The sequence below is a fragment of the Carassius auratus genome, unplaced genomic scaffold (assembly GCF_003368295.1).
Source record: "Carassius auratus strain Wakin unplaced genomic scaffold, ASM336829v1 scaf_tig00009690, whole genome shotgun sequence".
Classification (NCBI taxonomy): domain Eukaryota; kingdom Metazoa; phylum Chordata; class Actinopteri; order Cypriniformes; family Cyprinidae; genus Carassius; species Carassius auratus.
In genome coordinates this window covers 1,058-15,000 of record NW_020524061.1, presented here as the reverse complement: position 1 = coordinate 15,000, position 13,943 = coordinate 1,058, and the positions used below count along the sequence as shown (strand labels likewise).

The 13,943-nt window shown below is 37.7% G+C and overlaps 1 protein-coding gene across 1 annotated transcript in view; it reads right to left on the bottom strand.

Moving 5' to 3' along the window:
• The window catches only part of LOC113072623 (breast carcinoma-amplified sequence 3-like), a 14,059-nt gene extending 457 nt beyond the window's left edge, over nucleotides 1–13,602 (bottom strand). The window contains exons 1-6 of the mRNA XM_026245609.1: nucleotides 13,523–13,602; nucleotides 9,574–9,698; nucleotides 9,065–9,230; nucleotides 8,504–8,604; nucleotides 3,607–3,707; nucleotides 818–1,014 (exon numbers count right to left, since the gene is read on the bottom strand). Coding sequence (XP_026101394.1) covers nucleotides 818–1,014; nucleotides 3,607–3,707; nucleotides 8,504–8,604; nucleotides 9,065–9,230; nucleotides 9,574–9,698; nucleotides 13,523–13,602 — 770 coding nt within the window. The remainder of the gene's footprint in view (nucleotides 1–817; nucleotides 1,015–3,606; nucleotides 3,708–8,503; nucleotides 8,605–9,064; nucleotides 9,231–9,573; nucleotides 9,699–13,522) is intronic.
• Nucleotides 13,603–13,943: the final 341 nt, after the last annotated feature.

The following is a 13,943-nucleotide window of genomic DNA, read 5'->3' as shown; positions in this document are numbered from 1 at the left end:
TGACAAGTCTCAGTTAGACTAATGCAGTACATGTAGCAAGGGTTTTTATTATAATAGATAAAAAACAAAACAAGTAGATGAAATAGAAAATGAATAGGGAATGCTAGTGGGTCTTTTTTGAATAAAAATAAAACAAGTCAAATGAATAGAAAAAGCTTAAAGAATGATAGAGTTAGAGGGTCATTTTTTATAACAAATAAAAAGAAAACCAGTATACAGAATATAAAAATAATAGGGAGTAATAGTGTTAGATGCTTTTCTTAGAACAGAAATAGAAGAGACTGCAAGTCTCACCTGTGTTTTAAATTAAAAAAGAAAAAGAAAACAAATAGATATAAAATAGAATTAGAATACAGAGTAATAGAATTGGAGGATCAAATGAACATTACACTAACATTAGCTACAGTAGCATGAGTGATGACATTTAGCGATGTGAAGTGTGAATTAAGAGGATCTGAAAATCTCTTAACTTTAATTCGTTTAATGACATGGTCTTTGATTAATACAGAATTTTACACATTTCTCAATATTTGGCACCAAATGTTGAAATTATAGAGAGATAAAAATGATAGAACAGAGACAGACAGAATGATAAAACAGCAGACAGACTGACAGATGATGAAACAAATGATAAACAGAGAGACAGTAGTGTTCATGCAGTGGCAAAGTGCTGGTTACAGTTGGTCATTATGTGTATTTAGTGAATTTCTGTGGTTAGTAACATGAGTCTATGCTGTCACATTGTGAATTGGGTGTTGATGATGGCAGCTGGTAATGTGAGCAGCCTTGTGTGTGAATGTGTGTTTAGTGTCAGCACCTGAGGCTGTGCAGGTCCAGGTCGTCTGTGTCGAAATCAAGGAGAGGCTGCTGGGTGTCGCTGGGCCCCTGTGACTGCAGCACAGAGGAGCTGGAGGAGATGACAGTGGTCTGACCCGACGGATGGATGGTCTTGAACTGAAACTGAGGGCCCATCCAAAGTCTCCTGTGAGGGCCTGTGTGGGTCACAATCTCCACCTGTACAGTAGAACACCTCTAGAGATGAGAACAGCTTTCGCAACAAATTTAACTTCAGCAAAGTGATATATTTTTGAGTGCACAATAGTCAGGAGTATCAAAGAGGACCTTTTTCTATGCATTAGGGCTTTCTATTTATTTTTTTTTATTTTTTTTATCAATTTAATATTATTTTTCTTCACACAACATCTTCATCACAATTCGCAATGAGAAACATTTCTTAATAGAACAAATGTTTTCAACTGGTAGACATATGACAAAATAATAATAATAATAATAATAATAATAATATGTTACTAAAGTATATATTCATATTATATCTATTTCACATTTTTAATTTAATATTATAATTATTAACTATTTTATATTATTATTACTGGGTGGTCCATGTACAGGTACAGTACTGTATATATAGCATTTAAAGAAAATAATAATAATAATTATATATTTTTTATCTTCATTCCTAAATTTTTTTGACTATTAAAATGATTAAGTATTAAAAAAAAGAATTAATTTGTGATGTTCTATTTTGTTGTCACTTAGCACATTAACTGAGAATCACTTTATAATAGCTGAAACAATTAAAATCATAAATCGCAAACAATCACATCCAAAATACAATTTTTGTTTATATTATATATGTATGTGTGCGGTGTATATTTATTATGTATATATAAATACACACATGCATGTATATATTTCAGAAAAAAATGTTATGTATTATTTATAATATACATTTTATGAATATATATATATATATATATATATATATATATATATATATAGACATGTAAATATTATCAAAATATATTATGTCTGTGTATTTATATATACATAAACATAGAACACATAGAACACACATATATTATGCAAACAAAATCTTTTATTTTGGATGCGATTAATTGTTTAACAGCACTAATATCAAATAAAATTAATAATAACATTCAAATAAAAAAATGGATATAATACCCTCTATATGGAGTCTAAAACTGGGGTTGTTGTGACACCAACAGTTCAAATATGCACAAAACAAACACACACACACACAACGTGTGGACAAGCGTCTGTTTTTGACCAGCAGTATCAAATCTGGGGAAGGGAAGGGGGGTTAGACAGACGCCACTCTTCCTCCCCAGTGGACCGCATTAACATGGCACAGAAAAACACTGACATCATGAAGCAAGAGAGAGGGAGAAGTGGAGAAGACGACCGTCCATCCAGCCAGCATCCCTCTCTCCTCTTCATTTCTCCATCTTTTCTGAAAGAGCATGGCGTGGGGTCAACTCTTCTGTCCTCTTCCTGTCACATCTGTGTAAATGAGGCCAGCGGTATGTGTGTTTTTTCTCTGTAGTTAACACCAACGGTGTTGCACAGCCCTGAGAGAAACAGATGCGGTGTTGGCTTTTTTCTGCTTTCGTGGGGGCCATGACCAGATGTTGCGCCCCTCCGCACTCTTTCTGCACTTCGCCTTGAGCCCGCCATATTGCGGCCCCCTCACACTGACAGCACTTATTACACACAGCCTGCTGCCATAGCACTCACAGAGGACTGTGTTTTTTATGCTATGTTGCCATAACACATAACAGACAAGCAAACTAATTGCAATCACATATAAAGCAGATAAATAGAGCCATCAACAGGGTTTAGGCTGTGTTTAGCCAATAGCTGTCGCTGCAAGTGTTAATGGTGTCATTAGGCAGGCGGGATGTGATGGGGGATGTATGCAGTCGCTAGCGCTGGTGCATTAAAACCTTAAGGTTTAAGAGCTTTGGCTGGGGCTGGTCAGGCCACACACATGTTGGACATGCTGCATCTGCACAACCCCCAGAGTATTAGATCATAAAACATACAAAAGTCTCACACCACATTGTAAATCTGGGAACCTTATTTCAAAATGGGAAATAAAAGTTTTGAGATTTTGAAAGATTTAAACTGAAATATTTCATGATGTTGAATACATATTTATGAAATATTCGGACTACTTCTGCACTTAAGTGTTGTTGTTATTAAGCAGAACACTAGAAAATATTGAAATGTATAGTATTTTCTTCCGATTAAACTTTTTATTTAAATGGTTATGCTGATAATAGCATTTGTAATTTAAAATAAGCATATTAATTAGCAAACAAGAACCATTTTTAATAGTGTTCTTAGACTTTTGGATCCCTCTGTAAATGTGTGGATGGATAGTTTTATCATAAGAACTCTATTAAAACGGTTTGTTAAAATAAAGATGAAATAAAATAACATAAATATTAGACATAAAAAATGAAAAACAACTAATAAAATGACAAAATCACATAAAATTGCTAAAACAAACTCAATGAGTTTAAGATAAATGATTAATAAGAAAAAAAAAACGAATTCAAAATATTACAATATTATATAAATAATACTAAATTATAAATAAATAAAATAAATAAAGTGTTTTCTAACAAATCGGGCAATCATGCATAATATTTTGGATGACAAAAGGTGGGGGGGGGGGGGTACAAATGTGATCAGATCCATGATGGGTGAGCACAGCTGACAATGGGGTAAGAAATTATTTATGACTTAAACCAGCAACAATTCTACTGCATAAACACTCACCTGTGAGAGCCATTCTTCATCTTCCTGGCCACTGTGATCGGACGCCAGACTGTCATAAGACTCATGTCGGGTAATGGGGCCAGGGCTGCCAGGAGGAGCCACTGCAAAGACAGAGAAAAGAATAAATAGTTGTGTACCAAAATATATATTTTAGATCTATCTATCCGTAATATTTATTTATTCATATAGATATAAATTAATATTAAAATAATTTCAAGAATAATATAATATAATATAATATAATATAATATAATATAATATAATATAATATAATATAATATAATATAATATAATATAATATAATATAATATAATATAGGTCACCTTTCTAACAATACAGAGTAAACAGCAAATTATGTTGACTCTGTAAGAAGTGCACTTTGCATAAAAGCATCAATAAAACACCCACTTAGTAATTGACATTTTTGGGCTGTGGAAGGCCAGCAAAAATGTTCACATTATGTTTTGGTATGTGAGCAACAGCAGAACAGATAAAAGAGTGCAGAGCTGTCAGCGGCAGAGACAGAGACAGCACGGGCAGTGACAGATGGAGCACTTGGAGGCTTCGCTAAGCAGGCGCCAAGTATTCAGACTAATGTGCACAATCAGTAGTTTCCCTCCCCACCTCCAGGCAAACACATGCCTTTGTTACAAACGTACATAATACGGCAGTGAATAATAAAGATGTCAAGTCCTCATCTGGAGGCCACAAGGAGCCCGTCGCTCTCGTTGCCTCTTCTTCTCTCGATCTGTGTCTCGCAGACATAAGTGCTCACACACCAGGTGTTCAGACACACTTGATGAGGTGTTCCTGCCAGGTTCATGGTGCAGTCACTACTGTGTGAGTAACAAATACACCAACAGCTCCACTCGAAGGAGAAACCTGCTCGCTATCCATCCCACTCAATCACAGTAGCACTAACCACTGCCAGCACAGCGTCTGCTATCCCAGCAAGCTGCATTATGCGGACATAAATCGTAGAGTGACTTACTGACCTCTGATGGGTCCGAACAGAGCAAGACCATGTTACCTCTTAAACACAATCGAGCTCTGGCCTTTCTCCTCCCCTCCTTCCAAAGCCCAGGGGGACAATAAGTGTTGACTAATAAATAATTGAAGCGTAAGAACAGTAGCTGGCTCTGTAGATCAGGTTACAGTGGGTTCATAATGGCCGGGCTTAAGAGGTCGAGGGCTCCTGGACTGTTAAGAGCAGTTTATCTGTTGTGAGTTACCGAGTGTGAGCAACAGAATAAGGACAGGAAACAGACCCTGACCGCATAAGCCCGCAGAATCACAGTCACAGCCTGGTTACAAATTTGCTTTGGCCACCAGCACACAAGCCATGTACAAACGAGCTTTCAGTTAAATAATGTTTGTTCAGGTGCATAACGGTGTATGCATTGACACCTGGAAACAAAAGCCAGACTGGGTTTTGTTAATGTTGTTGCTTTCAGTGTAGATATTTCCCCTCATACTACCTTGGAAAATATGAGGACTTCTCATTTTAAATGACTTGATTTAAAACACAAACAAATAAATATGCATACTAATACTAATGTTACTAAAAACAGAAAAAACTGTGTTTATATGTATTTTTTCCATCATTGTAAAAAAAAAAGCGAGAAAAAAACGTGAATATGTATTATTTAGTAATGTATACATATACATTTATATTCATTCATTCATTCATAATTATTTTTACTTCAATGCATAAAGTCTAAGGCCACTTTTAATGCACATAAACAGGATCAACAAGAGTGTGTGAAGAATTGTGTTTTTTCCCCCATATTAACCAGAAATAAATATAAATAAATAAAGCCAATTAATGAATTAATCCATTTTAATAAAATTTCTTCTGAAACCAAATCTGTATATTAATATTTTTATTTATTTATATATTTTTGTAGTCATATATATATATATATATATATATATATATATATATATATATATATATATATATATATATATATATATATATATATATATATATAGTACTAAATTTGTAAATAAAATGAATATTTAAATGCATTTTTTTATTGGTTAGTCCATGGTAAAAATAATACTGTATAAGGCCACTTTTTTATACATTAAACTGTTAAACATTTAAATAAGTTGCAAGAAGAATTGTGGACTCAGGTTTGGCTTATAAACCCTTGCATCAGATGTTTCTGCTATTACTACTGTAATTTTTTCCTACTCTGTCACTTTAAAAAAAAAGAAAACAGACAAAATTTATTAAATTATCTATTTAGTATACTCGGAAGATAGTTATATAAAATCCCAGAGGCATTTAAGTGTATTCGACTGCGTTCCAAAAATACAATGAAAGATTATGCTAAATAAAAGCAGCGTGTAAGTTGTAAGGGTCATGGGCTGCACCTTCCTGCAGATATGAACGAAACCTTCACACCTTTCCTTAAGAAATCTGGGCTCATTCATTAGAGAGCTCTCAGACACACAGCCGCCACTCTCTCTGCTCTACGACAGCTAATGTCGCAAGCTGAGGATTCCCTGAGCGCGTTCAGTTGGACCCGAAGGAGCTTCGCTGGGCCAGCGTGTCCTTGTTATCTGCCCATCATCTGGGTATCATCAGCAGTGGCTGGGTAATGCTCCCCTTCCCGAGTGCTGCCAAAGGCTGGGCAGATGGACAGGTGGAGATAGTGACCAAGAAGTGGCGCCACGGTTGCTTTTATCACCAGTCGTGCAGGCTCCAGCTCCTCTGACCCTACCGTCCACATGCTGCATTTTTAATCAGCCAGGTCATCCAATCTAGAAGCAAGACCAGAGCTGTCAATCACAGAGCCCTGCTCGCTGCAAGTCCTCATAGTTTGAGGGTAAAGGCACGCAATCCGCCCCTTTCTGAGCCTGGGAACGGTCCGCTTCTGATGCCCCTCTGCTATCTCCAGCTCTCTTCCGCCATCTTTCTTAGTATTCTCCCCTTTCAAAGTGGCCTTTTACACAGTAATTACAAAGAAAATGACAGCCTGATAACATTAACGCCTAGCTAAGGCTTCTTTATGCTTGATACCTAAAGAAAGTGTATCACATCCTGCCTACAAGTGCACTGCGGAGAAGACCTCAGTGATCCAACATTTGGAAATAAAAGGTTTCTTGATTTTATCAATGTTAATGAAGACAGGAAGAAAAAAACGCATCATTCTGATAATTATTTCTAGAAAAAAAATTATGAATGTATGTATGTATGTATGTATGTATGTATGTATGTATGTATGTATATATGTATATGTGTATATATATATATATATATATATATATATATATATATATATATATATACATACACACACATACATACACACACACACACACACACACACACAGTGTAACACTAAAAAACATCAGTGGTTGCTATAATCAGATGTGTAAATGTTAATAAAAAGAGACTATGGTATTTAAAATAACTCTAAAAATAGTTTAAAATAGTGTTTAAATAAACCAAACATAGTCAATAATGTCCTGTTAAAACATGTTTAAATTCATATACAAAATATATGCACAGAGTAGCATTATAACAGAACTTTACAAAACAGCGCTGCTTTTCCCCCTACATACACGACCGGAAGGAGTGGAAGCAGTCGACTGTTGCATAATAAAAAGCTCTGTTCCTTCCGAGCCGAGTGTCACGCCGGTTCAGAAGCCTCATTTCACTTCGGCGTCTTTCAGCTTCACCCCGCTTCTTTCTACTACATTAATAAATCAATAGCTCAAACATGAACATGATTTCTGCCCGAGTCCCTCGGATTGCATCGGCTGTGGGGATAAAGACGCCAACTCCCATGATTCCACACTCACTCACAGCATCATCAAACTACGCCTTTGTTTCTTTGTTTGTTTTGAATATGCGCCCTCTAGCAGCGAAAAATTTATACTGTACCTTTACAAAGAATATTCATATATTTAAAAAATTTACTTTTTAAAAAACATAATCCTTTGGCGGCAAAAAAGAAAAAGAATACCGCAAAACCATAATCGACGCACACTGGATACGTCAGTGGTTGCTGCTCATGGTGTAACACAATGCAGTAAGCAATCAAAGGTGGCACGTCGTGGGCTGCCCAGCACATTGAGGGCTGTGGGCGCAAGGCGAACACAGCCACATTCATATGCACATACTCTTCTGAGTATCAGGTTGGTGAAGTTCAGCTGTAACAGAAGCACACGGTGCTTATTTTAATTAGACATTAAGGTTAATGCACTGAACAAGCTCATTATGCCTTTCTTTGCCCCCTGGTGGACCGCATCCATGGCGAGCCGTTGCCATGACCATTCACGCACGGCTATTTCATCACTCTGACACATGCATGGTGATTAGACCGACTTCCAGAGAATATTCTACCCGTTAGGCCTAGAGCACTTGGGCTTTAGTGGCAGAGAAGAAATGTGAAGCCTGGCCTGAAGGACCCAGACAGCAAATTACTCATTAATGTTTATGATTATCCAGCTAACGCAACAATGCTCACTTATTCAAGATATATTAGATGTGTGGTCATCCGTGAGCCTTCTGCCCTCGAGTTGCATTCTCTTGCCTTTCATACGTCAACCCAAAGTGCTCGCGCTCTCTCTGCACTTGTTATTGAATTACATGAGTTTAAAACCACACTAATTGGTTTAATCTGAACACTGGGTTAATTTGGCGCTATGATGAGTCTCAGGGCACGGATGAACTAGAGAGTGACAAAGCCCTGTTTCACAACAGCACTCAAGAATGAAAAGCGCTTCACCAACTGCTACGTCAAACTGAAGGGGTTTATCTCTGCGACTGTTTAAGAACACGCAGACAAGAAATACTGAGTCTACTGTTTATTTTTTTTTGTGTACTGGTGCACAAATAAGGGTTAAAAACAAACATCTCCAGTGAGACGGACATACTTACACCCAGCCAGGAGGTATTGATAGTACTGCACGAAGTCTGAGGCCAGCACCAAGGGGTGGTTGCTGTTGAAAGGTGGTTGTAGCTCATTCCACTGTGGTGTCCTACTCAAAACAAACATAGAAATCAATTTAGGAAGCGCATATCAAAGGGCCAGATGTATATAACAGTCTCCAGCTGAGCTATAATGGACTCAAAACTCTCCACAGCCCGACGGACCTTCCATTTCTCCCGTCTCATGTGGGCTGCACAAGCTATTCAGCTCAGTACATACAATCATTTAGCATGTACAATCAGATCAGAAAGCTATTCGGAGAGCAACCCCTGCCTGTTTCCATTTTCTTAGCTCGGTCACAAGATTTATTGCATTATGACTGAGCTCAGCGTCTGGGTCGGTGACAAGCCGTGACGTTAATCATTTGCTTGCCCTCATTAAGGCGCCATATAAGTTGTTTTATGTAAATGATCTGACTGCAGTGGGTCGTGTCAGGTGCTTCTTTTGGACTGAAGGTGAAGTGTAAAAGCAGGTAAATAGGTGTGGTGCTGAGAGCCCCGGGGCAACACCTGGCAAGATTCCAACAGGCTCTTGGACAGGTGTTCAGCTCCAGAGGCGTGTCGTCGCCTATCTTTTGCGCCGTGCTGATTGGACGAGGTTCCAGCACATGCTCCACCAGATTTCCGTAGCAACTCAGGATGTACAGTGATTCAACGACAGCCTGCCGAGACTGATCTAACAGGGAAGAAAAGTCAAGAACAAGTTTTAAAGATTTTGGTTTCGAACATGACCTCAGAATATTTTTTGTGGATTTTGCAGTTCCATCTGGTACCACTTAAAAGATCAAAGAAATAAACAAAATATATGCCAGAGCTTTTAACAAATAATAAATAAATAGAATATAATAACATATTAATTAAAGTATAATACATACTATACACAGTCACGCACATATACACACACACATATATATATATATATATATATATAAAATAAATCAATTTCCATCAATATTCAAACCACTTATTTTATTTAAAGCTTAAAAATTATGTACTGGAAGTTGAAAGCCATGTCAGACCTTTCTCTCTCTTCATGGTGGGGTTGGTGATGAACCAAGAGCGGGAGGAGGCGAAGACTGCAGCCACGCAGAACTCCCCACCAATGGACTTACTGGGAGAGATCTGGGGAGGCGGCTTCGATTTGCTACAAAATAAATTTAATAAAATTAAGAGTCACAAATGAGAATAAGAATATAGAGAAGAGAGTGAGAAAGAAAGAAAGAAAGAAAGAAAGAAAGAAAGAAAGAAAGAAAGAAAGAAAGAAAGAAAGAAAAAGTCAGTCTGTTTTGGGTGATTGGCATCAGGAGAAAAACAGGAAAATTAAAGTCACATTAGAGACAAGAAAAGAGACACAGTTGGGATGTTAAGAATCAAGACAATATGTCCTGCATATGAAAGAAATATCAAGAGTTTCAGACAAAAATTATACATCCACTAACAAAATACTGGGCTTGTAAACAATAAACATAATACAATCACACATTCATCCTTCATGCAAGTAAAAAAACTAACAAAAAAAAAACTTTATTTTGCTTTTTATCTTACTGCCATTTTCTTTGTGTTTTAAGATGTTTAAGTGTTATCTGAAAGACAGTTTATAATATGTTAATGTATAAATATGTTAACAAGAAAATGTCTTTAAAATATGCAGTCAAACACATATTAAAAATGTTTTGGAGAGGAATTTAATTTCACTTCGCTTGTATTGGATAACATAACCACTTTAACTTTTATTTAGCAAGCACAATCTTTCCGCAGTTGTCAAAACCAGAAAACCACTAACTGATCTTTTATATTTCTGTTCAGTGAATATAATGACGTTGTTAAAGCTCAACACATACATGTACACTCCAAGAGTCTGTACAGATACCACATAATGGCTGTCATTTGCTTAGAAAACGGCTTCAAATGGAAGCTTTTAAGCTGCTTTGGAAGGCCTCACTTTAGTCTTGGCATTTGAGAAAAATTATTAGGGCCTATTGAATTATTCTTTACGTCAGTATGTTTTTGAAAAAGCCAAGGAGAAAAAGGCTCATGAGCTGAGAGATAAGGAGTCGCAGAAACCATGTGGTGTTACCGTCCGACTCCCGCACTGTAAACCTGCCCTCCGTATCTCAAACATACAAGAGACTCCCAAAACACTGAATACTGGCTGTTTCACACAGAACAACACTTCAGATACCATCAGCCATGCAGACATACACACTCAAATACACACAAATGGATGTGAATGGGAGACAGCCAAATAAATGATTAGAAGTTCCAATTTAACACATCAAAAAAATACAAAATAAAATAATAATAATTAAGCATACTCCCTAACCTGTATGTAATTCTACAATATAAAAAATAACATCAGAACAATTCAGTGAATCCTCAGCTGTAAGTATATAAGCAATGCATCTCAAACCACACTTATACCACAAAATGTTCTATTCTCACAGAACACATTTGTGCATCCAAAAACCGTTATATGAAGAGAAAAAGAATGGATGAAGTACTCGACATGGTATCCTAAATACAAAGTCCTCAATGCACAAAATTATAAGTCTTAAATAAATGAAAAAAAACTGTGAGAAAATAAACATAATAATTTCTGAAGCAATCTTTTGTTGCATCTTTTCAGTATTTTCTTCTCCTAAAATGTATTAAAAATGTATTAAATTGTAAACAAATATTTAAAATGTTTAATATTTGGTTTACATACTTTTGAGCCCTATAACTCTTATATTTCTATTGTACTAAAGCAAAATAAAATGATTAATATTTTATCTGGAAACAATATGAATAATGTGCATTATCCTGAAGAACATCTTAAATTTTATGAAATTTTGTTGTACAATACTATTTAAAGTTAATATTTAATCCCAGAAATGTTCCATTGGCCGCAGACACTGACTTTTAGTTTTGCAAACCCCTGATATATGATTAATTGCTACAAATTTGATTAATTCGTCAGTATATCATGTAATTCATTCAATACAAATATGGAATCGATTGAAAGCCCTAGTCATTACGCACTAAAAGGGAAGATAACTGCAAAACAAAACTGCCGATTGTAATGAAATTGTTGAAGACCGTGGAGTCTGGACTGAGAGTTAATGTGGATGAATTGTCCAGCGTTTGAACCGGGACTCTTCCAGCCTTGCATTACACTAATAGGTGTTGAGTGACCTGTTGCTGAGCTGCACTCTCACTCTGTCACGTCCCTTAAAACTGTCATCAAGTCGTAAATTACTCTCAGGATGAGGAGTGATGTTGACATCTTTGTTTAGCCGACACTAGGCGAGGTTTGGTGGTTGGGAAGGACTAAAGACAAAAAAGAGAGAACTACAGAAAAGCAGGGGGAGAGATTTGCACGTGTTTATTGGTGTTGGACGGAGGTGAAGCGAATAACTAAACATCTATGCTGATGGGGAGATATGAGCGGTTTGTCAGTATATCGCCTTGGCTTGAGCAGCTGTGAACGTCTTGCTGTCTGGAGTGTAAAACAGGGGACACAGCACTAAACAAACACACTCAGCCGCCATGGGATTTGAAGAGCAGAGCACAGTGAGGTGCACGCTTTCCTTTTTCTCCCTCTAAAAAAACCAGGAATCCCAAGTGGGATAACGAGGAGAGAAGACAGCAGACATTTTGATAACCTCAAATCTTTAGAAATGCCCGCTTCCTTTGCCCTGGCCATCGCTGACCGTAGAGAAAAACACTGAGCGTAGCTCAAAGGAGCAGTCAAATCCTTCCCGCCCCACCGCAGAGATCAAGGCAGCGAGGGAAGTAAACGCACTTAACAGTTTTCCAGGCTGGGATGCAGGTGAAGAGCTGGCTTTTTTACGTTTGGAGGAGCTGATGCACTCTCTTGAAGGAAAACTGTAAAGGATGGGCGCACAGATGTTCTTAATAACAAAACCAAACCAACCTCAGTGCGACTAAACATTTATTCCTCTGAAATCACAGGCTGACACTGTCCGCCGCAAATCGGAAAGGAAATTGTATCCGTTGCTAAGTGCTTCGCCGAATAAATCTGGAAATATTCTTTCAAAGGTATATAATGTCATGCCAGTAATGATGATGAGTTCAAAAACACTGCAAGGAGTCAGTCCGAGTTAAAAAGCTGCATTACTTTGAGCGCTCATCTGCTAGTGGCAGGACTGAAGCTGGCCAACTATAGTAAGAGCTCTTTGAAGAGGCTTTGGTCAGCAGATGATTTGGTCAACAAGTTCTTACTTGAGTGTACTTACTTCTTACTTGCACTGCATCTGAATTTCCTTGAAGCGACCGCTGGAGTTTGTCTGTATTTGAAATCACGCTTTTCCTCTGGGTCTCACTTAAAGTGGCTAGTATGACTCAAGCTGCAGTGATTCAGCCGGCCATTTGAGCGAACTGATTATTCTAAATAAATATTGGCATGGGGAGAGGCTTACATAAAAATGTATCCGAAAATCAATAAATTATGAAACATAAACATATTTAGTGAGATGGAGGAGAAGGGAAGACAGACGTTACTAAACAGAAGCCAATTCCGTCTTCCCCCTATTGGCATTTTCCTTCTGCTTCTGGAGTGTTTTTCCTCTCTCTCTCGAACTAATTCACTGAAAAGACTCCTTGCATGTCATTTCCACTTTTAATTTAACATATGAGGACTCTTGACGTGAGCTAATAGCTTTTCCTCAAGGGCATAATTCAATCTGTGATGTCCACCATCAAAGCCCAGCCACATTACAGTCCCGGCCACAGATGAGGCGCCATCGGGGGGAAGGCGGCCCCCCATTTGTTTTCAAACAAATGCAATGCCGGGCTTTAAACAACATAAAGAAGCACGGATCTCATTTGGACTTATCAGGGGTATTGCCGTGACAAGCTGACCATATGGTTGGTGTACGTCAGCCAGCGGGGCCGGTGTTACAGCACTCATGAAAGGGTCCTGCAGGACGCAGACATTTTCTTTCAACGTCACATTTATTATCTCACAGCAGCTTTTCCTCGGACACGGCTCGGGCACACGGCCACGGTCCACACACGCTGTGGGTAGCCATTTGGGAGGCCGGCATCAACGCTAAGAGAGAAACAGAAACTTTTCCCCTCCATTTTCCAGCGTTCCAGCTCATTGGGATATCGTTGAGGAAGGTGCCTGATTCGGCATGATTTCCCTTTCTTTAAGACAGATGCCAGAAATATGCGTTCCCCAGGTGTGAGCGCAGCTGTCTGGTAATAATGAGCTGCCAGGTTTCGAGGTTTGTGATGGTTGAACTTTTTTCGTTCTGATTGGATGACACTTTCAAAATTAAAAGAAGGAAAAAAGTTTCACAGTTTCATAAGCTACATCAATCAAAACCTTTCCTGAACTACACGGGATCTCGCTGTTATCTTGAACACAGAGCATGCAAAAACA